This window comes from Branchiostoma floridae, chromosome 15, assembly GCF_000003815.2.
Source record: "Branchiostoma floridae strain S238N-H82 chromosome 15, Bfl_VNyyK, whole genome shotgun sequence".
Classification (NCBI taxonomy): Eukaryota; Metazoa; Chordata; class Leptocardii; order Amphioxiformes; family Branchiostomatidae; genus Branchiostoma; species Branchiostoma floridae.
In genome coordinates this window covers 1,776,277-1,799,448 of record NC_049993.1, presented here as the reverse complement: position 1 = coordinate 1,799,448, position 23,172 = coordinate 1,776,277, and the positions used below count along the sequence as shown (strand labels likewise).

General features: G+C 38.3%; 1 protein-coding gene across 1 annotated transcript; it reads right to left on the bottom strand.

Annotated features, from left to right (window-relative positions):
* Nucleotides 1–81: 81 nt before the first annotated feature.
* On the bottom strand, nt 82–21,520 carry LOC118432564 (vesicular glutamate transporter 3-like). Its single transcript, XM_035844184.1, has 10 exons — nt 21,280–21,520; nt 19,501–19,689; nt 19,026–19,141; nt 12,259–12,370; nt 11,852–11,939; nt 10,830–10,916; nt 9,865–9,980; nt 3,457–3,594; nt 2,174–2,300; nt 82–499 (listed from the first exon to the last, which is right to left on the bottom strand). The coding sequence occupies exons 2-10, from the start codon at nt 19,669–19,671 to the stop codon at nt 207–209; spliced, it is 1,248 nt and encodes a 415-aa protein (XP_035700077.1). The 5' UTR covers nt 19,672–19,689; nt 21,280–21,520; the 3' UTR covers nt 82–206.
* Nucleotides 21,521–23,172: the final 1,652 nt, after the last annotated feature.

The following is a 23,172-nucleotide window of genomic DNA, read 5'->3' as shown; positions in this document are numbered from 1 at the left end:
CGTTACATGTCATTGAGTTCATTTCATTATGAACAAAAATACCGTGAGCTCGATCATGCTCCAAAACGCACGGCAGCCACAATAAGATCCAAGGGGCATCATCAGAAATTGGAAAGAAGAAGAAGAAAAGAAAAGAAATGAAAAACTAACCAACATGGCTCCTGCTTGCAGTGCATAAATGTAGCATTATAGCCCTTTTTAAGGCCTTAGGGCAGCGAGTTGTTATCTACTGTGTCCAGGGCACAGTATTTATTGGCGGAGCCCGACCCTCTTCTCTCATCACTTTTTACCACACACGAAGGGCAAAAGCATGGCAAACGTATGGCAAAATGTGAACCAAGACCTTGAACTCTCGGTTCAAGGTTAAAAAAAAACGAAAAGAACATACCCGCTACCCTCGCTGCAGAACATCCAAAGCTAACGGCAACGAAACAGGCTGCCACAGCAAAGTTGGTGGTAAAGGCTGCCACGACAAGGCATCCAGAAACGCATAAACAAGCTGTAGGTAAAGAAAAATCTTCCATAACATTTAAAAGAACATTTATCAAGTTCTAAATTTTGATAGTTTCAGCTTCTACATTTTTGTTTTTTCTCTTCATTTATCATAGAATGTTTTTTTTACAAATTTGAACTAATATCAATACCGAAGCAAATCTTCAAAATTAGGCTTTTTGGATTCAAAGAAGCAAAATCAACGCTTTAAGAATATGAAATATCATGTTTTGTGTAATATCTGGGTCATGGGCCAGGTTGTCATAACTGAGTTTTTTACTCATCGGGTTTACAGATGCTGTATTAGTAGATCTCTTAGCTTCTATCGCATTTCTTAATAACTCTGTAGTTGGTATAATAATATGCCGCCTAAGAAGCCAGCAGTGTATATAAGTAGGCTGGGGTTTTGGTGTTTAGCTGGACGTGATAAGCCTATCACAATATCTCTGTGTGACGTGACACGCGCTTCGTTGCAAAAGATTAGTAAGGATCGTATGGTTTCCGTAAGGATCGTATGGTTACTTAGCCACCCTTGATCACTACAACATTTAATGCTAGTTCACTTTAATCCATGGGGTAACCTAGATTCGTTGTTTAAAAAAAAAACTGGGTATTTAGAGATTTCAGGTCAACGATGTAGGTTTCAAATATCAGAATTTTCTAAATACTGCAATGTGAAACTACCTTCCACCTACTTAACCCTATCCAGACCGGGCTTTTTTGGGATACCTGGGACCGGGGAGGGGGCTCTTTTGACCCCCCCTTCGTAATTTCAAAACGGCTTGGGTTATGATCACCAAATTTGGAGGGGATAATGTACTGGTACAGTTTGATATTTTCTGTAAGTTTGATATCGTTATAACGTAATATGACGTAATTATGACGTCATAATGTCATATTTTTGGCTAAAATCGTCTATATATGAAACTTCCGCTATACTTCAAGGTATTAAAGAAAAAGATGACTATAAAGGTTATCATATTGGTGTTCAAGTCTGCCAAGTCGTTTGTTGACAATGACTACGACACTGACGCCAATATGACGTCAGAAAATGACGTCATTTGTCCGCCATCTTGGATCGACAAGCTTGAATTTTCTAAAATACGATTTTTCCACATATAACCCCAAAACCAAATGGAAGTGGACTTAAAAGGTTCAAATGATTGTGTTTTGTAAGAAAATGAATTTGAGTAAAAATAACATGTATTTATCGTTGAAAATGGCATTGTCCGCCATCTTGGATTTTGACCCATGACGTCATCAAATTAGCATAAATTATGAATAATTGATTATAAATGTAACTTAAAATTACACAGGATCTTAATGATATAGATAAACAAGTTTGGTTTAGCAATAAAACTATGAAATTCCACAATTCAAACTGAAATTAGCAAATTTGGTAAAATATGCCCTTCAGAAACCCGTTGCCATGGCAACACAAAAAATTGCAAACAAAATTTTTTTTCGCAAAATTTTTCCTAACAATATTTTAGGAAAAGTCACCATGTTTCGTAGTCCTAGCACACTTCGTTCGGCAGTTATAAGACGTCAAAGTTGGCGCGGGCACTTTTAGCCCCCCCCCCCCGTCTGGATAGGGTTAACGATCCCCAAATACAATATTTCTACATACAACGTATAAAGGTTACCCTACGGATGAAGGTAACCTAATGATAAAGCATACCAGTGACAGCCATGGCCTTTCGCGCGACAGTTGTTGTGACATACTTGCAGAGGAAGTTTCCAAACAGAGCGAACAGCTGCTCTAAAGCTGCAAATGCTAGTATTGGAATTCCAGCTAGCATTCCAGCCTGAGTTTGAAAAAAAAATCACTAGTGAAGTAAAGTAATTGTAATGCTGACCTTTACTCCGATAGTCTATAAATGAAATTATCATCATCATCATCATCATCATTACCATGATTATAATCTTTCTCATCACCATCTTCATCAGTCACATTGCTGATCAGTCGTAGGGGAATTATGGATATCTTAAATAGTCTATGTAATCACAAATTTGTTAGTGATGATTCAGTTAGTCTGTGAAATCGCTCTCTGAATATTCTTTATTTGCTTTGGTGAAAGATGGAAGATGGCATTCGAGACTTGCTAAGAGATGAGACAGTAGAACAAAATGCTCACTGCGACAGTAATACTGTTAATTTTGTAATCATGTTAATCATAATGATATCAGGTTTTTTCAACTATAGAATTGAAAATAAAAGGTTGTGTAACCAAGAAGACTTTGCTAAAGAAATATTTTAAATTTTCTTCTTAAAAAGTTAAATTCTATAGTTATTTATGAAATCTAGTTGTTTAAGAAAAAAATATAATTCATGAAAGCATGTTACATCTGATATCAATATGATTTAAATGATTTTTAAATTAACAGTATTACTGAGTATTTTGTTCCACTGCCTCATTTCTAATGAATTTCGAATACCACCTTCCATTTTTCACCAAAGCAAATAAATATTTAGAGAGAGAGTTTCGAGACTAACTGAATCATCACTAATAAATTTGTGATTACATAGACTATTTGATCTACCAACCTGATGAAACTAATCACGGGATAAAATATTTTTGTTGAAGGTAATGAGGTTGGCTAAATTGGAATTTTGTCCTTCCATTGTTTTCTCATTAATGAATTAGGAAAGAATGAAGCCGTAACGTGTATTGATAAATGGGAATGAAATAATTCTAAATCTGATTTTTTTGGCCATATTGATGACGTCATCAGGCTTTATTGCTCCTTATATAATTTTTTATGACAAAATACACTTTGGTACATACCATTGCAATAAAACTATGTTTTTCATGTGCATAATGATGAAAGCTACAAACTCACTGTTGCGCAAATTGATATCTAATAACGAACTGTGGTTATTAGAAAATGATTCTTTTAATTAGATGAAAACAAATATTTTCTAATTACTACAAATCATTAGTAGTTATTCATGCTTCTCACCAGTTCGACCTTCGTGCCAAAGCCTTGGTTGAAGTAGAGTGGAAGCAAGTTTGGGTCCCAAGTGTAAGACAACACGTGTAATAGAATTAAGGCCCAAACAGCCCCTGATGTCAAGATACGGCAAAACGGGACGCTTTTCTGTAGAGCAGAAAAAAAAGTCTCATAATTCAATAGTCATTTGATGATCTAAAACGTTTCCATGTTATGTTGTGTAGGAACTACATGTAAATCATTAAGTCTATTTGAATTTTATCTTAAGATCTTCTAACACTTTTCAATACCTACATAATTGAAAAGAAATACGTAAGGAGGATTCATTAAAAGGTTGTATAGGTCTGGGCTATTGTCAAATTTGATGACGCTTTTAAAAAGTTTTTTTCGATACATCCAAATAATAAATATAAAATGATTACAGATAACAAAAGGGAGTATTGGAAGAGGATTCACTCGTTGAAAAAGAACACAGTTTAAGCTTGAGCAACTATATATTCTAAATGAAATACAAACTAGAGTTCGGCGACCTCATACCTCCATGAAAATTTAGAGCTTTCCTAAATTTAATGAAATTGACTAACACATAGACATAATTTATGCATGGTGTTGTTCATCATTGACTAACGTACACATGTCACAATTATAAAATTCCCATTATTAATCATAAAGCGGTTTTGCAATTTTTACATAAATTATGCAAATAAGCTCCTCATTACCATATTTGGTATCTGCTTATACTCCACCTATCATAATTAACATGTGTTACATTTATTGAAGTCCAGTTATTGACAACAATGGAATTATACAATTTCCTCATTAATTATGCAAATTAAGTCCTCATTTGCATAACATGTTTATCATTATGAACATCTTTGTCTAAGGTACCCGCATGCCTAATATGATGCCAATATGTCAATCCTTTCTGCAGTTATCCGCTTTGGAGTGTCTTGACAAAAACGCCCCTGCAGTCCCACAATTAACTGTTAGAGGGCTGAAACTTTCTCCACTTGGTCATGGCACTAAAAGCTATCTACCATTTAAATGTCAAGACCATAGCATGTCTGAAACAAGAGATACATTGAAAAAAACTGCTATGATATAATATTCTCATTAATTATGCAAATGTACTCCAATTTTGCATAATTAGTATCTTATCTTGTACAACATTGTCGAAGGCACCTACATACCAAAAATCATGAAAATTCGTTGTTCCCTTCTTGAGTTATCGTCTTCAGAAGTTTTTGACAAAAATGCCCCTGCTGTCCCAAAAGTAGACGCTAGGGGGCCCAAACTTATGTCATTTCTTTCTGAGCACAAGAGCTATCTAATACTTAAAAATTGTGGCCATAGCTTGTTCAGAACACCAAGATAGCAAAACCGGAAGTTGCACTGCAGTACCAAGGGGAGCCGCTAGGGGGCCCAAAATCTAATCATTTCCAGCTTTTATCACACACTACCAGCACACCAAGTATGAAACCAATCCACCCAGCCGTTCTTGAGTTATTTTGTTTACACACACACACACACAAACACACACACAAACGCGGGGTAAAATATAACCTCCATTCCATTACATTTCATGGAGGGAATCAAGAACACCATTCTGTTCAATATGAAGAATGAGAAAATAAACGTGGATTCATTTCCAAAGTAGTAAGCTATGGAATTTTTTTGAAAGCAATAACTTTTCTCAAATTGCCTGACCACACTTGCTTGAGTAACTAATAGCGCAATATCTAAAATGGAAAGTATTATTAAGTTAATATTGAAGCCAATGGTGGTCGCTTAGTAAAACTAACAGTATACCATATCAAAATATGCCACCGAGTGAGCAAGGAAAGCGGACATGCTTTTGATTAGCCTTGGTTATACCACAGGTGTCTGTTTTTCTTTTTTTCTATTTGCTTTTAGACAGCCGAGGACCATGTGGCACTGCACTCAAGTTTTTGTAACTTATATCAACCGTACATACAGAAGGTAAAGGTAGTCTTTTACCTCCCCGACCGAAGTCAAGTACTCATTTTTTACACCTGGGTAAACTTAGGAAGGTCGTGTAAAGTGCCTTTCCCAAGGGCACAGCGTCGGGGGCACGGCGGGGATCGAACTCAGGACCTATAGATTCCGAGCCGAACGCTCTACCAGTTATGCTACGCCCGACGCCATCAGGAGTCTGGTTGCTGTCTGCTAAGGCTAACGCCTAATGACCAAGCCGGGACCCATAGGGAAACGAAATATGGAAATATATACATACTAGAAAGGCCGACATTTGCTTAAGAGCAAATACAGCATATTTCAGCCATACCCTTTCCCACGCAACATTGGACTGTTCCAAATCACCCCTGCGCAAAAATGGAACATCCTCTTAACAGTACATTATCCCCCAAAGTGGACTGGTATTGTGAATTGATTCCAGGTAAAAACAGAGCTTGCTTCTATTTTTCAGAAAATGACAATAATCACACCTTCCATTCAGAAAATTTTCATCATGACTGAAAATTGTTGAATGACTTCATGTAATGTCATTAACAATTTTCAGTACGATAACTAGGTGTAAGTTTAAAAAAGTATAAGCTCCTTGTGATGTGGGTACATTTATTATTGCAGTGAACTTTTTTTATTCAAGTAGGGCATACGATTTAATAATTATCAAGCAGGTGCAGGTACTGTAGGAGCGTTTGTTTTCTTCAAGCTGTAAAACTGTTAAACTGTTTTACTTTGTATGCAATCAGCCATCGAGCCTATTCTTATTTTAGTTTAACAACTTCCTGCCAGACCCGGAAGATACGATTGAACCTTGTTCGAGGATTTATTTTCGTCTGTCTGGTCAGTCTGTTCATACCCTGGCGCTGAGAGTGTTTTATTGGGCTGAAACTCTGGCAGTTTAAAGTTACTTACAATTTAAATGTTCAAAGTTTATGTCAAACAACAACAGCACTAGGAAATGTGGCCACTATAGACAGGTGGTCACTATAGAGAAAATGCTGATCTATTGACTAGGAGCCATACGTTACACATGATTTCAGTACACTGATCATTAATCATATAAACATTGCACAGGTAAGTCAATTGTTTAGATGTACAATTAAGTTCAAATAATTCTGAAGAGAAATATTGATGAGAAAATAATCATTCTCGCCACTGTCTTACTTATAATTACGTATCAAAACTAAACGCAGATTTTCTAACTAACGCACCTTTCGCCGACTTCATCAAAGGACCGCCGGCTATCAATCAAACACGGCTGTTGATTAGACTTAGAGTTTCAAACAGTCATGTGCTGTGTGCCAGTTGACAGCAAACTTCATGCTACGTGATGTTTTACATTGCTTGGACCTTCTTTCCTACAGCGGTGCTTCTACAAAATATTTAGACTGTAACACTGAGTCCCACATGTTTTATAGAATAGAATTTGACGCAGAGCAGCGTTTTTTGCTGGGTATTTTTCTTGAAACATGTCCGTGGGAATATCAGCGAGGCGGCGACGTAGGGATATCAGACCGACAACAAAAGTCGCACGGCGGCTAACGGCGCAGCGAAGATACTAGCGCTATAAATAAGCGCTTCAACTAAGGATGGCAACCCGTACAATATTTTTGTATACTGTTGAGCTAAGTAAAGTTTGTTGTTTATGAGGTTTTAGTTGTCTTTGAAGCTTTGACCCGAAATATTTTAAAGTCAAACTGCTGAAGAGAAGTAAGTGACTGCTACGATTATCGTAGATATGGCCCTAAAAAAACTGATAAAAGAAGCCTTCTCAATAGTCTAAAATGCAAGAGCTTCCGGGGGGGCTTCGCCCACCTGGGTCCCCCACACAGTGGCCCTGCCCCTGGACCCCGCCTGGGACATTCGGCGGCCCCCGGACCCCTGTCCGACGCTTTGAAAAAATCCTGGCGAGAAGTCTGTACGGCCTGAGTCTTCAAGTTAACGTATTGTGTGGTCCCGCTTATGAATATTAATTAGCCTTCGCTTTCCTCTTCGCTGATTGGCTGAACCATTAATTGAATTAACTCTTCCTGCCGGCTAGACGCAGGTGCAGATGTCGGCTCTGTGGGGTGAACGTCCGAAAGGTCATGGCATGGAGAACGAAAGAAAACCAATTTCCCCTAAAAAAAGTGCTGTAATTAAGCCTTTTACAGTACTTTATGCCAAAAATTTTACTTGGATCATTTTACCAACTATCTTATGCCTATCTATACCAAATGTTACTCATACCAGGGTACAGGGGTGCAAAATATACCGTTATAAGACCGTCAACAACAGTCGCACGGAGCTAACAGCGCAGCGAAAATACCATCGCTAGCGTTTCAACTTCGGATAACAAGTTATAAGTACTGTTGAACTCAGTAACGTTAAAGTTTGTTTTTAGTTGCCTTTGACGGTTTGACATGAAATAGTGTTACGCTAAACTCCTGAAGAGAAGTTAAGTGACTGCTGCGATTATCATAGATATGCCACTAAGAACTGATACAATATAAAGCCTTCTGAATAGTCTAAAATGCGAGAGCCTTAGGCGGGCTTCGCTCCCCCTGGCGGGAAAACTGCTATATACGGGATCATGAGGCCCCGCTTATGAATATTAATTAGCCTTTGGCCTCCTCTTCGCTGATTGGCTAGGTCTTTGATTCAATTAACTCTCCGGCTGACGCGCACAGGTGTGGCTCTGTGCGGGGTCACGGAAGGTCACGTCAGGAGGCCAAAAGAAAACAAATTTCCCCTCAGAAAAGTGCCAAAATTAATCATTTTAAAGTTGTTTATGTCAAAAATTTTACTTGAATCTTGTTACCATGTATCTAATGCCTATCTATACCAAATTTCAGGTCATTTAATTGTAATACCAGGGTACAGGAGCCAAAAGTGTCCTTTTTTGGTCAAAAATTGGCCAAAAATCGCAAAAATAAGCATTTTGTTGCACTGTACACCAAAAGTGTTATTGAATTTATATGAAGGGATTATCAAGGCACATCTGTGTCAAATTTCAGCTCATTCGGTTGCAATACCAAGGTACAGGAGCCAAAAGTGTCCTTTTTTGGTCAAAAATTGGTCAAAAAATCGCAAAAATAAGCATTTTGTTGTACTGTACACCAAAAGTGTTATTGAATTTATATGGGGGCATTATCAAGGCACATCTCTGTCAAATTTCAGCTCATTTGGTTGTAATACCAGGGTACAGGGGCCAAAAGTGTCCTTTTTTGGTCAAAAATTGGTCAAAAAATCGCAAAAATAAGCATTTTGTTGTACTGTACACCAAAAGTGTTATCGAATTTATATGGAGGCATTATCAAGGCACATCTCTGTCAAATTTCAGCTCATTTGGTTGTAATACCAGGGTACAGAGGCCAAAATATACAGTTTTGGTCTAAAATTGACCAAAAAATCTCAATAAAATCATTTTAGAGGCAGATATGAAAAAACTGAGAAAAAAGCATCAAGGTATTGGCCCATTCTACCCCTGTGCCAAATTTCAGGTCATTCGGTTCAGGAACGGCGGAGATGAATCACTTTGAAGATTTGACAGGAGAAAGAAGAAAGAAAGAAAGAAAGAAACATTACGAATACAATATATTTCACCATACTATGTATGGCTGAAATATAAAAAATAAACACAATGATGCCCACGACTAATATCTTTACGTCTTGTGTATTAGTTTGGTGCCTTTTATATTATACTTTTTGCTCCTGAAAGCTGCCCGGCCGGCCCCGGTTCGGAAATGTAACATAGGCTTAGGTCACATTTCAAAATAGGGGCCCGGCCGGGATGTTTTAAGAAACAAGACAAATTAATGTATACCTAGAAATATACACAAATCATGCACATGAACCTTATTTTGACATCCTGTGTATTTTGATGTGTTTTATATCATTCTTGTCGCTCCCAAAAGCTGCCCGGCCGGGCCCCATTTGGAAATGTAAGCTAAGCCTCAGCAGGGACTCAGAAAAGCCGATATACTTCTAGTAATATCACTAGGTGCCTTGTTGAGTACTACAATTGATTTTTGACATTTGTAATTCCACAAGCGACAGTCGAAGATCATTGAAGTGCATCATGCTTTGTATGTGCCTTTAAGGGGCATTCCACTCCACACGGGAGTGTTATTACCAGATAGATATCAATTTTAGGAAGTGATAACTGCATTCTACCTCACATTATACAATAAAGTACCCAGTTGCTCCACATGCCTCAAAAGCATTCAATGTTCTACTAAACTCCCCAAGTACCCTCTAATTGAACTAATCCTATGGCTGAATACAATGCAAAACTTCATCCCAAGGTGAATTCCACAAAATTCGGCTGATTATGTATTCATTGACACATTATTCATTGGAAAACAATACTCCCCTCTGGAGTGGAATGCCCCTTTAACCTGAATATAAAAGCATAGCCATAGCCATTGACAGTATAGCCTTAGCCCTTACCATGTTTGTGATCTTGCCATTGTCCTTTTCAGCCGTTTCGTCCTTTTCATGCTTTTTCGCAACACCTGTTGCTTCCACCCCAACTGAGACGATCGTCCATACAATCCCCAGGCAACCTGTAAAACCAAACCAAAAATAGTATCATATTACATACAAACACATTGTATCACGCATACACATTGGAACATTTTAAATTTAAAAAAAAAAACAATTTTGATTTTGTCACAGGGATGACATCCTTTGGAAACCCCCAACTGATAAAAATGTGCGTGAAAATGTTAAAAAAGGTCGGCCCAAATTGCTTTATCTAATTATAAATAGCCAAACAGATTGAACAAATGTCTGAACACATAGGGCAAGGTTTATATCGACCAATAGATTCTTCATTTTTTTTGTTTTACATCTTCCTCTTCTTCTTTGACCTTAAGATTAGCAATTTATGACATTTAGTATACATTTTACGATTCTATCATTTACGAACTTCTAACTCTAAATTGGCTCATTTAGCAGTTTATTTGTGCGATTTGAATTACTGTTTAGGGTTTCCTTTTTTTCACTACGACCGTAGAGTTAAGGGCACAACCCGCCGTACGTGCAATTTGCCTGTTTTTTTGCGGGGAGGCCACGTCCGCCACGTATTTCTGAAAACGTTCAGGCTGTACAGGGCAGGTGCGTTGCCCGTACTGGCACGTATCCGCAGCCCGATGGCACACAAAGTTTTGCCTGCACGTTAAGTTCTACGGCGTGTCTGCGTGCTCCAAAATCCGTCGGATTCCCTACGAGTTCGTATGGAGGCAGTACTTATTACTTACGGATCCCAAAAGATTTTCCCGCGTTTTGGCACGTAGTCAGCACAGATTTGCACGTACGTCGGGTTGTGCCCCTAGCGTAAAGCGACGTGCACGTAGACATCATCAATATATTCAAATCAATACTGATTTTGAAATAGTAATCATGGTACTTACCAAATAGATAAAATGTCACCTTCCAGGAGAGCCTTTGGGTTATAAAGCCTGTCGATATGAGTCCAAGGAACTGGCCGAAATAGAAGCCTTAGAACAACAGCAAAACAATAATTGACACTTAAAATATTTCCATGTATTACACCCTATGGTATGTTATTCAAAATAAGCAAAATAAAAACGTTGCAACGCAGCACTGAGAATTGGAAATGCATTCATTATTTACCATGACACATTTTGCTCAGCACATTAACGTTGAAATGTGCGCAACTAAGTGTCAAGTGTGACAGTTACTAACTGCTATCCCAATGTTCTATATACGCCAAAAAGGCCTTCACACGAGGTCACATGTATCCGTTCTTTTGGATATAACAACATCTAGGTCTGTCAAAATCATATCATCTACTAAGGCATGTCCAAATCACAACATGTAGGTATGTCCAAATCACAACATCTAGGTATGTCAACATCACAACATCTAGATATGTCAAAATCACAACATCTAGGTATGTCAAAATCACAACATCTAGGTATGTCAAAATCACAACATCTCTGTAGACTTTCCAAAGTCACTAATGCATTATTGGAAGGATCGGATACCCCCCCCCCCCCACACACACACACACATGGCATTCTGATGTCGCGCCTTGACTCAGATGGTCACACTATAACTACTCATTCCTTGTAGTGACTTCTACGTATATTTTTTTACGTAACAATTGTAAGAAATGCAACAATTGGGTATGTCAAAATGCTTTACTTTCGGGACAGCTTCGTTAGCAGTGACAGGTAGCTGTAGTACAAAGTGAAGCAGTCACTATTGCCTTGCCGAAGATGACAGACGACCATCAAAACGTAGGCAGTTAACTATCGATCTTGCTGTAAACTTGCAGCGAACGTGTAGTACATACCTCTTCAACTATGCCAAAAAGTCTGAAACGTTCACCAAAGATTTCAAGGGAAAAAAAGAAGCCCTTCAAAAACCCTGCTAAAAAGGCAATGTTCACCCTGAACAATTACCTTACCTGAAAAGACGAAGGGAGCAACTCTTGCACTTTGTCTCGGTAGCATGTATTCACCAAGAACACCGTAAGCAGCAGGCTCTGATGTTCCCTTTGGCAAGTAAGAAAAATGACCGCAATCATAATTAAGTACATTTGAATTGAATATGACATCGTAAGTTATTACTTCAATCATTATTTAACCTTAGCATCTTAGAAAACATACGCATATGTCAAAAGAGGATCAGATTAAGCACGTATAATGAGAATGCTTATGTAGACCTGAGCTATGCAATAATCTTTATTCTACAAGTTTTTGATTATCAACAGTTGTCAACATCCAGGTTTAGATGGTGGTAATATATGAACCTACGTCACTCAGTTAACAAATGTACTTAGTTGTTATCAATACATGCGCGGGCTCCTCTTACCTCTGCCAGCCCTGCCAGAACACGTTGAGTAACCGCAGTCTCAAAACGTTGGAACATGACAGGGCCGAGACAGTGGACAACGGAGTTGATGCCAACTGATGTCAAGAGCACCCTGAAAATGAACATCAATCTTGGAAATCAACGCATGTAAAAAAATGCAATGTTCCTATTAAAGCTAAGTCATAATCAAAACAAAGTGAAACGTATTCCGTTGTCTTTTTAAAATTCACAAATCAGATACGTTTCACTACGTCAATGAAGGCTATAAATCCAGGTAATAAGATAGCAAAGACAGCATTTCCTGAATCAAAATGGTAGTTATATTTCAGCCATACATAGTATGGTGAAATATATTGTATTCGTAATGTTTCTTTCTTCTTTCTCCTGTCAAATCTTCAAAGTGATTCATCTCCGCCGTTCCTGGACCGAATGACCTGAAATTTGGCACAGGAGTAGAATGGGTTTTCTCAGTTTTTTCATATCTGCCTCTAAAATGATTTTATTGAGATTTTTTGGTCAATTTTAGACCAAAACTGTATATTATATATATATATATATAACACTTTTGGTGTACAGTACAACAAAATGCTTATTTTTGCGATTTTTTGACCAATTTTTGACCAAAAAAGAACACTTTTGGCCCCTGTAGCCTGGTATTACAACCAAATGAGCTGAAATTTGACAGAGATGTGCCTTGATAATCTCTTCATATAAATTCAATAACACTTTTGGTGTACAGTACAACAAAATGCTTATTTTTGCGATTTTTTTACCAATTTTTGACCAAAAAAGGACACTTTTGGCTCCTGTACCTTGGTGTTGCAACCGAATGAGCTGAAATTTGACACAGATGTGCCTTGATAATCCCTTCATATAAATTCAATAACATTTTTGGTGTACAGTGCAACAAAATGCTTATTTTTGCCATTTTTGGCCAATTTTTGACCAAAAAAGGACACTTTTGGCTCCTGTACCCTGGTATTACAATTAAATGACCTGAAATTTGGTATAGATAGGCATTAGATACTTGGTAACAAGATTCAAGTAAAATTTTTGACATAAACAACTTTAAAATGATTAATTTTGGCACTTTTCTGAGGGGAAATTTGTTTTCTTTTGGCCTCCTGACGTGACCTTCCGTGACCCCGCACAGAGCCACACCTGTGCGCGTCAGCCGGAGAGTTAATTGAATCAAAGACCTAGCCAATCACCGAAGAGGAGGCCAAAGGCTAATTAATATTCATAAGCGAAGCCCCCCCCCCCCCGGAAGCTCTTGCATTTTAGACTATTGAGAAGGCTTCTTTTATCAGTTTTTTTAGGGCCATATCTACGATAATCGTAGCAGTCACTTACTTCTCTTCAGCAGTTTGACTTTAGAATATTTCGGGTCAAAGCTTCAAAGACAACTAAAACCTCATAAACAACAAACTTTACTTAGCTCAACAGTATACAAAAATATTGTACGGGTTGCCATCCTTAGTTGAAGCGCTTATTTATAGTGCTAGTATCTTCGCTGCGCGGTTAGCCGCCGTGCGACTTTTGTTGACGGTCTGATATCCCTACGTCGCCGCCTCGCTGATATTCCCACGGACATTTTTCAAGAAAAATACCCAGCAAAAACGCTGTTCTGCGTCAAATTCTATTCTATAAAACATGTGGGACTCAGTGTTACAGTCTAAATATTTTGTAGAAGCACCGCTGTAGGAAAGAAGGTCCAAGCAATGTAAAACATCACGTAGCATGAAGTTTGCTGTCAACTGGCACACAGCACATGACTGTTTGAAACTCTAAGTCTAATCAACAGCCGTGTTTGATTGATAGCCGGCGGTCCTTTGATGAAGTCGGCGAAAGGTGCGTTAGTTAGAAAATCTGCGTTTAGTTTTGATACGTAATTATAAGTTAGACAGTGGCGAGAATGATTATTTTCTCATCAATATTTCTCTTCAGAATTATTTGAACTTAATTGTACATCTAAACAATTGGCTTACCTGTGCAATGTTTATATGATTAATGATCAGTGTACTGAAATCATGTGTAACGTATGGCTCCTAGTCAATAGATCAGCATTTTCTCTATAGTGACCACCTGTCTATAGTGGCCACATTTCCTAGTGCTGTTGTTGTTTGACATAAACTTTGAACATTTAAATTATAAGTAACTTTAAACTGCCAGAGTTTCGGCCCAATAAAACACTCTCAGCGCCAGGGTATGAACAGACTGACCAGACAGACGAAAATAAATCCTCGAACAAGGTTCAATCGTATCTTCCGGGTCTGGCAGGAAGTTGTTAAACTAAAACTAGAGTTCCTCGAACACACATATTCGCCAAATAAACATTTTTTTATCGAAGGTCGTTGTTTCTCAATGATTAATGTATGTAATTATGGCTATAATGGGCCAGCTAAGCACCAAATACAGCTTAATACGAGATGTTAATATAGCAAAGCTGGATGTAAGGTCTTTAGTTAGGCTAGGTTAGGCTAGGTCTTTAGTTTTAGATAAGATATCACTCTACAAAATGTACATTGCAGTCTTTTCGTAAAAAAAGAAATAATGAACAAACTTTGAGTGACTGGCCTATGTATTAGATAATAGGTCATCTAAGGGTTATCTAAGGGTCATACGTAAGGATTGTTACGGCCCTACCTTGGTGAATGTTTGTGTCCATCTCATGAAAATAGTAAGTAAAGTTTTGCAATCGCGAGTTAAGTCAGAGGTATTTTACACAGTCTACCTGGCTGGCTATCACGCCAGGCTACTCAGATCCCCCCATCCATAGCCCCGCAAAGACAAAATAGCTGATTGACAGGCATAGTAATTGCTCCAACCCTACCAGTGACCCCAGGTCGGCCTGTCTGCTGGCTGGCTGACCCTCTGGGAGGGTTTCATTGCAGGAACACCAGCACCAGTACTGTGTGTTTATGTTATAGGAAAATATATCCACAAATGCTTATACTGTAGAACCAATAGTGTAAAGGACATGCTATACTCAATATGTTGACTTATTCATACCTATAGATATCCATACATGTATATGTCTGTTAAGTAAATGTGTCTTTAGAATGACACATAGAAAAGCGCTGTAAAAACTTTATAAAACACAGTAATAGCAAAAATACGTGTTCAGAAGACTGTGTCTTTAGAATGACAAAGTTATAGAAAAGCGCAGTAAAAACTTAATAAAACAGAGCAATAGCAAAAAAACGTGTTCACAAGACTGTGTCATTAAAAATGACACTATAGAAAAGCGCTGTAAAAACATTATAAAACAGAGTAACAGCGAAATATCGTGTTTATTCGATCTCCCAGAGCAAGCCTTCTTCGGCCAGCTGACAAAGGATATCACAGAACTGAGAGGACCCGGCGGTTGCTAGGCACATTAACTAATTGCTGTCACTCTACCCTACGATACCAACCTATTTAGTTCTAAGTGATGCTCACTTGCATTAGGAGAACTGTTAACCGCATCAAACCAGGATTGCGTTGTCTGGATGAGTGCAGAGACTTTCTGAAACCATGCTGAGAGTCATGAATCAGGTGATTTGTGTCCTGTAGCAATAAGTCCCGGAGAAACACCTCGTACACCTTACCCAGATAGCTCGTTAGGGAAATGCACCTGAAATCTTCAAGACCTTTGGGCCTGGTCACCTTCGGTACTGGCACTACCAGTTCTTCTGTCCATTGTAAGGGAATGTTGTAAGCATGCATTGTAGATATTGCACATTACAGGAGCAAGCTCTTCATAGAAGTTGGACAGTAGCCATGGCGGTATATGACCGCCCCCCCCCCCCCCCGAGGATTCACTTCTTCATTTGAAGTTCTGGTATGGCTTGAAGTAATAGATGGTCAGATATTTCTCTGTGTAACTCCTCTCATCTGCTATAAAACTTGGCCAAGCTCTTAGAACTAGCATGCATCACTCTGGTACCGAGACATTTCTCTATGCGCAAACATAAAATAATCTCTAGATACTCAGAGCCTTTTTGGAGTATAATGAATGGATCACTGTTATAAGGGTCCAGCAAGCTTCCCGAGTTGATGTCCGGTGTCGACTAATTGACTGACTGACTGTTAGACCTGGGTATTTGGACTCTAAAAAAAGTACTAGTGTCATGCTCTTTAAGCTACTAAAAACAAATGTGCTACCAATATCATAGCATGGATAATAATGATCAGAATGAAGGACTGTTTGATTGCCTATTAACACTGCTAATCTTCCCAGCCTTGACTGAAAATGCCACTTGACCACTGGCTCATATTATAATGTCACCAGAAATATATTTTGCTCCAAGCAGAAAGACTTCTAATGAGCTTACTTGGTTTGAATATAAACCTCGGAGCCTAAAGACACTTGTTCATGCTTCTCTCCACTGCAAACAATTAACAGGTCAATGACATGTGCATCATCAGGCTAATCTGTTAATCACATCTCTGATTAGATTGGTAACAGAAGCAATCCTCTATTTAGTACATAGGAATAAGTTCCTTACATTTGATTGTCTCAAAGTTATGTCATGCTCACCATTAGCTATTCAAAACTAAATTCTATGAACAGCATTTAGGTTACCAAAGATCCAAACTTGTAAATTCAAGGCATCTCCAATTACTGGGAACTGACATCCCTGCCACGGTCTGCCATGGCGATTAGTTCTGCTCCACCTTTGATTTGTCTTTGAGTTGAGGGGTCATCTCCCGGCTGAGGCCAGGAGGCTGAGGGCAGGGGGTTAATTTGCTGTGACTGGCCCTTTTAGGGGAAGGAGATCAGGCTAGGGTGACACTTTTGTAAGGGATATTCTTCTCCAGTATAAGTTAAAGTAATTATATTAAGTAGATCGCGGTTTACATAATTAGCATCTCATTATGTTGATAATCACCCTAAGTACCTACCTACCAAGAGCAAAGAATATCCATCAATCCCCTCTGCAGTTATCCTTCTTAAAAGTTACGAACTATAAGACCCACTGCAGTTCCAAACAAGCTGCTAGGGGGCCCAAAATTACACCATTCACTCCTAGTCCCAACAGCTATCCACCACTTAAAAATCATGAACATGGCACTTCTGGAAAATTTAGGCGCAAGCTTTGACGCTCACTTGCAGTACCAAAACAAGTCGCCAGGAGGCCCATTATCGAACTTGACCTTCCTTTCTGTGTCCCCTACCTATCAACAAAATATCATTAGCATCCATGTAGAACATCTCGAGTTATCGTGTTAACAGACAAACGCAATTACATACAAATCCCGATACAGCACCATAGGTAAAAGCTAGCTAAACCATTCTCGCACATGACAATCCTTTACACAACCGCTACACACCTGCCAAATATCGTAGAAATCGCCCAGCTGCATTTTGAGTTATGCTTCTCGAAACAAACCTCGAAAAAATACAAAGCTCGCTGCTGTACCGTAGGAAAACGCCAGGTAAACCATTTTCAAACTAGGCATGCCTTTCGACAACCGCTACACACCTACAAAAAATCAAAAAGTTCCATCCACAATTTCTCGACTTATATGCTGTTGACCTACATACAGACCCAAGTAAGCAATCTCATAATATTCGCTGGCGAATATAATAAGAATAGGCTCGATGGCTGATTGCATACAAAGTAAAACAGTTTAACAGTTTTACAGCTTGAAGAAAACAAACGCTCCTACAGTACCTGCACCTGCTTGATAATTATTAAATCGTATGCCCTACTTGAATAAAAAATGTTCACTGCAATAATAAATGTACCCACATCACAAGGAGTTATACTTTTTTAAACTTACACCTAGTTATCGTACTGAAAATTGTTAATGACATTACATGAAGTCATTCAACAATTTTCAGTCATGATGAAAATTTTCTGAATGGAAGGTGTGATTATTGTCATTTTCTGAAAAATAGAAGCAAGCTCTGTTTTACCTGGAATCAATTCACAATACCAGTCCACTTTGGGGGATAATGTACTGTTAATATGATGTTCCATTTTTGCGCAGGGGTGATTTGGAACAGTCCAATGTTGCGTGGGAAGGGGTATGGCTGAAATATGCTGTATTTGCTCTTAAGCAAATGTCGGCCTTTCTAGTTTTTTCCAAACTATATACATTTTCTTGTATAGCCACACTGAGTTAAATTTAGGAATGAAATCCTCTGGAGTCCATGCTTGGTTTGACTTATATATGTGTGCTTACCTATACTATAGTAAGACAATCGGCGCCATTTCAATAATTCTCTATTGCCGTCCTTGTTTAAAGAGGATAACAAGACCATGTGCTCCCCTATTTTGGAGAGCAGATCTCTGGCAAGCATATAATTATGATTGCCCAGGAACGTTATTAGGTCACATGTGGCCATTTTTTTAACCCGCGAAAATAAATGCGCGAGCGGAATTCATCCATAAATTCACGTCTCTGTGGCCGAATGAGTAACTATCCTAGGTTAAGCCAAATGTCCACGGGGTTAACCCTATCCAGACTAGGGGGTCCTAAATGTGCCTGCGCCAACTTTAGAATAAATTTTACATAATAGTATAGCTCGTCGTATAGCTCCCAAATGGCTTGAGCTAGATCAACAAAACTTGCTGACATTTCCTAAAATATTGTTGGCAACAATTAACTAGAAATAGAGTAAGTTTATAATTTTTCGTGTTGCCATGGCAACGGGTTTCTGAAAGTCAAATGTTACAAAAATCCCTAATTTTGGTTTAAACAATGGGATTTTAAGATTATCTTGTTAAACCAAACTTCTTTTCGTATTTCATTGATATCTTTGCAAAAGAACTTACCTCATAGCCCTATACCGATAGGCCAGGAAACCTCCAATAAAGCTCGAGGGCAGCATACCAGCGTAGACCGAACTCAGTATTACTCCGACTTGGAACTGGCTGTACCCGACATGAGGCTGTTGCAAAATATTCTAGAATATAGCTTATGCAACTGGTCATGGTTTATAATGTTTTTGGCGTGTGTTTAAGTTGAAGTCTATCACCAGAAATGTTTTAACATGAAATTTGTAATAATTTCAGAATATCTTCAGTCATAATAATTATCGTGCATATACTTGACCATTAACAAGAAATATTAAGCGAGAATGTCATACATTCAAAACCATTTTAACATGTCGAAGTGATTATTGAAGTGAATGTTAGAAAATATTTTCTAACCTTAGCGTTTACCTTCTAGTAACTATGGAAAATACAGTATGTCAACAAAATAGACGTTACCAGGTATACAAAGGTTGGCTAGCATTTCAAACCTAACCTTAGAGACACTGGCGTTTGTGATGTTGCTTGTTGACTCCTGTAGCTGTACAAGGACAACAGACACACTGGTCCTCCCTGCGTACTGAAGTAGCATCGCGGTGAAGACTAGACCACACAGCAGTTTCTTGGATGTAGGTATTGCCTCCGAAGAACTGTCTGAATCCACCATTCTGCTCTCTGACAACCTCTAGAAAGGAATGGTAGAATTGAAGCAAAGTATTTGAAGAGTAGAGCACACAGCAATTAAAAGAACTGTCTAAATCTAACATGCTACTTCTTTTCGCAACCTATGGAAATAGATGGCATCAGCGAAGTATTAATCAGTTACTCAAGAAAGTGGACAATAGTTAAGATTTTATTTTGAATTTTCTAGTTGCTTGAGTAGCGGTAACAACTACAAGATTTATAATCGGCTACGGTTATATCACAGGATAGAATATCCTGGTCACTTATAGTTTATCGCAGCTTTCTAATAGGGCCTTCACACTGAAACCGAATCAGCAGGAATCAAACAGAACCAGGCGGAATGAATTATTTGCAAAATTCGTGCCACAGTTGGGGCCATTCGGGTGGGAATTCCAAATGGTCCTCAAATCCCCTTCCTGTGCATTCGTAGTGTATTCTAGAAATTTCGACTACATTCCAAATATTCTTTCGGCCACATTCGGGCAGGATTCGAGATGGCTTGTCGTTTCGATTCTTCATCGAAAGAGATAAGAATGTTGCGAATAATGTTGAAATGCCACATAATGCGGTCAGACTGCAGTTAGAATAGTTAGCATACTCTTAGAATCCACTATGAATGCCATTCGATATTTCTCCACTTCGAATGCACCTCGACAGTTTTTAACATGTTAAAAACTTTCAGGCTAGCCAAAAAAACGGGCACAAATAGCTGGAATGCAGTTAGAACACACTACGAATTGCAAGGAATTGCGAGAAGAGGGCTTTAGTCTTGACGTTACGGAGACTTGGCATAGGTTCACTCATAAAACAACTTTAAAACTAGAAAAGGTCCTGCCGACAACGCCATTGTAAGGTTCACAGTCAAGTTCACAAGACAAACGATCTAGATATGAGTGCATTTTTTTCTTCATCTCAAGTCACATGACCAACTTCCCCCTCACTCCCTCCAAGAGTGCCTCTCTGGATCTCCCCTTCAGACTCCTGTCTGACCTACTTTCCTTCTTTCTGACCCCTCTGGGTCCTACCACCTAACACACAACAGCCGACATTTGCTCGAGAGCAAATACAGGATATTTCAGCCATCTTTCAGGAATTCAGACCTAACCAAGCGACAGTCCGACTAAATAGGACGGCTAAATGACACAGCTACTTGTTCCCTACATATAGGTAAAGACTAGGGTATGTCGATGAAGGTTAGACATCCAGGTAATAAGATATGCCAAAAATCAGTTACTCAAACAATTGGATATGATTTTCGGAAACGGTCAGACGTTTCAACTGGAATCCACCAATTTTCGTCAGTGACACTGGATCTGGAAAAAAACAGGTCTTTTATACTCTAACTATGAATGAAGACAGTTTCAGATGTCCAATAGGAAACGTTGTAAGACAAATTTAGTCTGAAGACAATGGTATCTAAATAGACGACTCACCTTTGTAGTTTCAGGTGTGGGAATACGATACTTGTATCAGTCGCGATAGCTCATATTATTTGGCAAAGTTATGAGGTCATGGAATTCTGTCTAAAAAACATTTCTAATCTAAAAAATATGCATGTTGAGATTGCGAGATATTCAAAATTTGGACTCACCCTTTGTCTTCTTAGGGACACGTCACAGTTCCAGCATATACCAGCAATTCATGCAATCCTGTCCAAACGAAGAGTAAAGGGTTTTGCCATCATGTCAAAAATCAAACTTCATAAAATTGATGAAAACGTCACCTCAAATGCGAACTTGTTATGTCAATTATCTATCATGAGTATTCCTGACTAATTCAACACTACCATTCCTCAAATAACACTCACAACCGAAATCAGGACACGTCTTAAAAGTGAGAGTTGTCGATCATTCCACTATCTCGTAGGGGTGACGAAAGCCACAATATGTAGAAACGCGCACGTTTTTACGTTTACCCTTAGACCCCTTTCACACTGGGTATAATAATGTATACAAATGGGTTCTCGTAAAGCTTGAATTGTGTCTTTCATAGGCAAAGCTCACACTCTTTACGATTGTAAGTATTGCATTTATACATCTTTACGAACCAATTAGCTCGTAGATGTTATCCACTATATTCACCTCCTGTGGCCAAACACCAGGTCCCACAGGTCACCAGGGTCCCCGACAAAACTTCTTTTTATAAATCAAGCTCTAGAAAACAACAGCCCGCCAAAATTTCATGATCAAAAAAAAATATCCCCGTAGAAAATTTTTTCTCAACATCTAAAAAAAACACGTTCGAATAGTCTACCTTAATCAGATTGGGATTCATTGAATTGGTTTAAAGGTTGCTTTTCAAATCTTTAGACAATTCAGGTAAAGAAAGGGACATGGGGTCAGTGTACGGAGGGGTCAGTGCACTGACGGAACCGGTTTGACCAGAACCATGCCACCCGGTCCTATTCAGACGTGGGGTGGGAGCACCTACAAATTAATTTCACCAAGCAGATGTCAGGGTCCTGTTTATTCACAATTTTTGTGCAACGTTTCAAGTACTGCATCTCGTATTGTGAACTGCTTCAATTTCAATACTTGGAGACAATAACAAAATACATGCTGTAGTGATAGAAATGTTGTTATTGTCTGATAGGAAAAGTATTTTTTCCAGTTTGGAGAAAGTATATAGTTTCAAACTCTCGTTACCGTAATCTCTTTAGACACTTTAAAGGTCTATTTAGCGTAATTAAGCACATTTTTATAGAAATTATGGATAAATATCACAGATTGTACACAGTACTAATAGAAAAGACAAAATGTATGATAACGTTTTTTTTCCAGTTAGGAAAAAGTCTATAGTTTCCGATTCTTCTGACCATAGTCTCTGAAACCTAATCAGTTCAGTTCAGTTCAGTTTATTTATTTATCCAGGAAAATACATCGCCTACAGGCGTTTTTCAATACCAACTGGGAGCCGGGAGACCCCAACATAAGATAACACAAAACCACAACAACTGAATCAAACTTGAAATCAAAGGTCAAACTTACATAACTAAACGTCAGGTATTTACAATACAAACTAGAGTTCCACGAACACATATCGTCGCCAAATAAACAATTTTTTTAATGAAGATTGTTGTTTTTGAAATGTTGTTAATTTTGGGAAATAGATATTTAATGAAATGCTTTTGTAATGTGAGTTTTTGAAATTTATGTGTCTTGTTTTGGAATGCAGTGAATTTATATTGTTTGTGTATTTTGCCTGCATTTGAAATGCTGGCACAGCTTTTGGTATGTCTGTGTGTGTGTGTCTGTCTGTGTTTTTTTTTTGCATTTTGTGGTCAGCATAACTTAAGTATCTTTGGATGGATTGTAATGATATTTGGTATGTGGTATCTTTTTACTTGGACATGGTGTGGTTGCAGGAACGTTGGATTTACATGATATTTTGCATATTGTTACTTTTGGTAGAGATGTACATTTTAAATTGGCAATTATGCAAAGGTGAAGTTAATTAGCATGCTTATTTAAGGATGATCTTATTT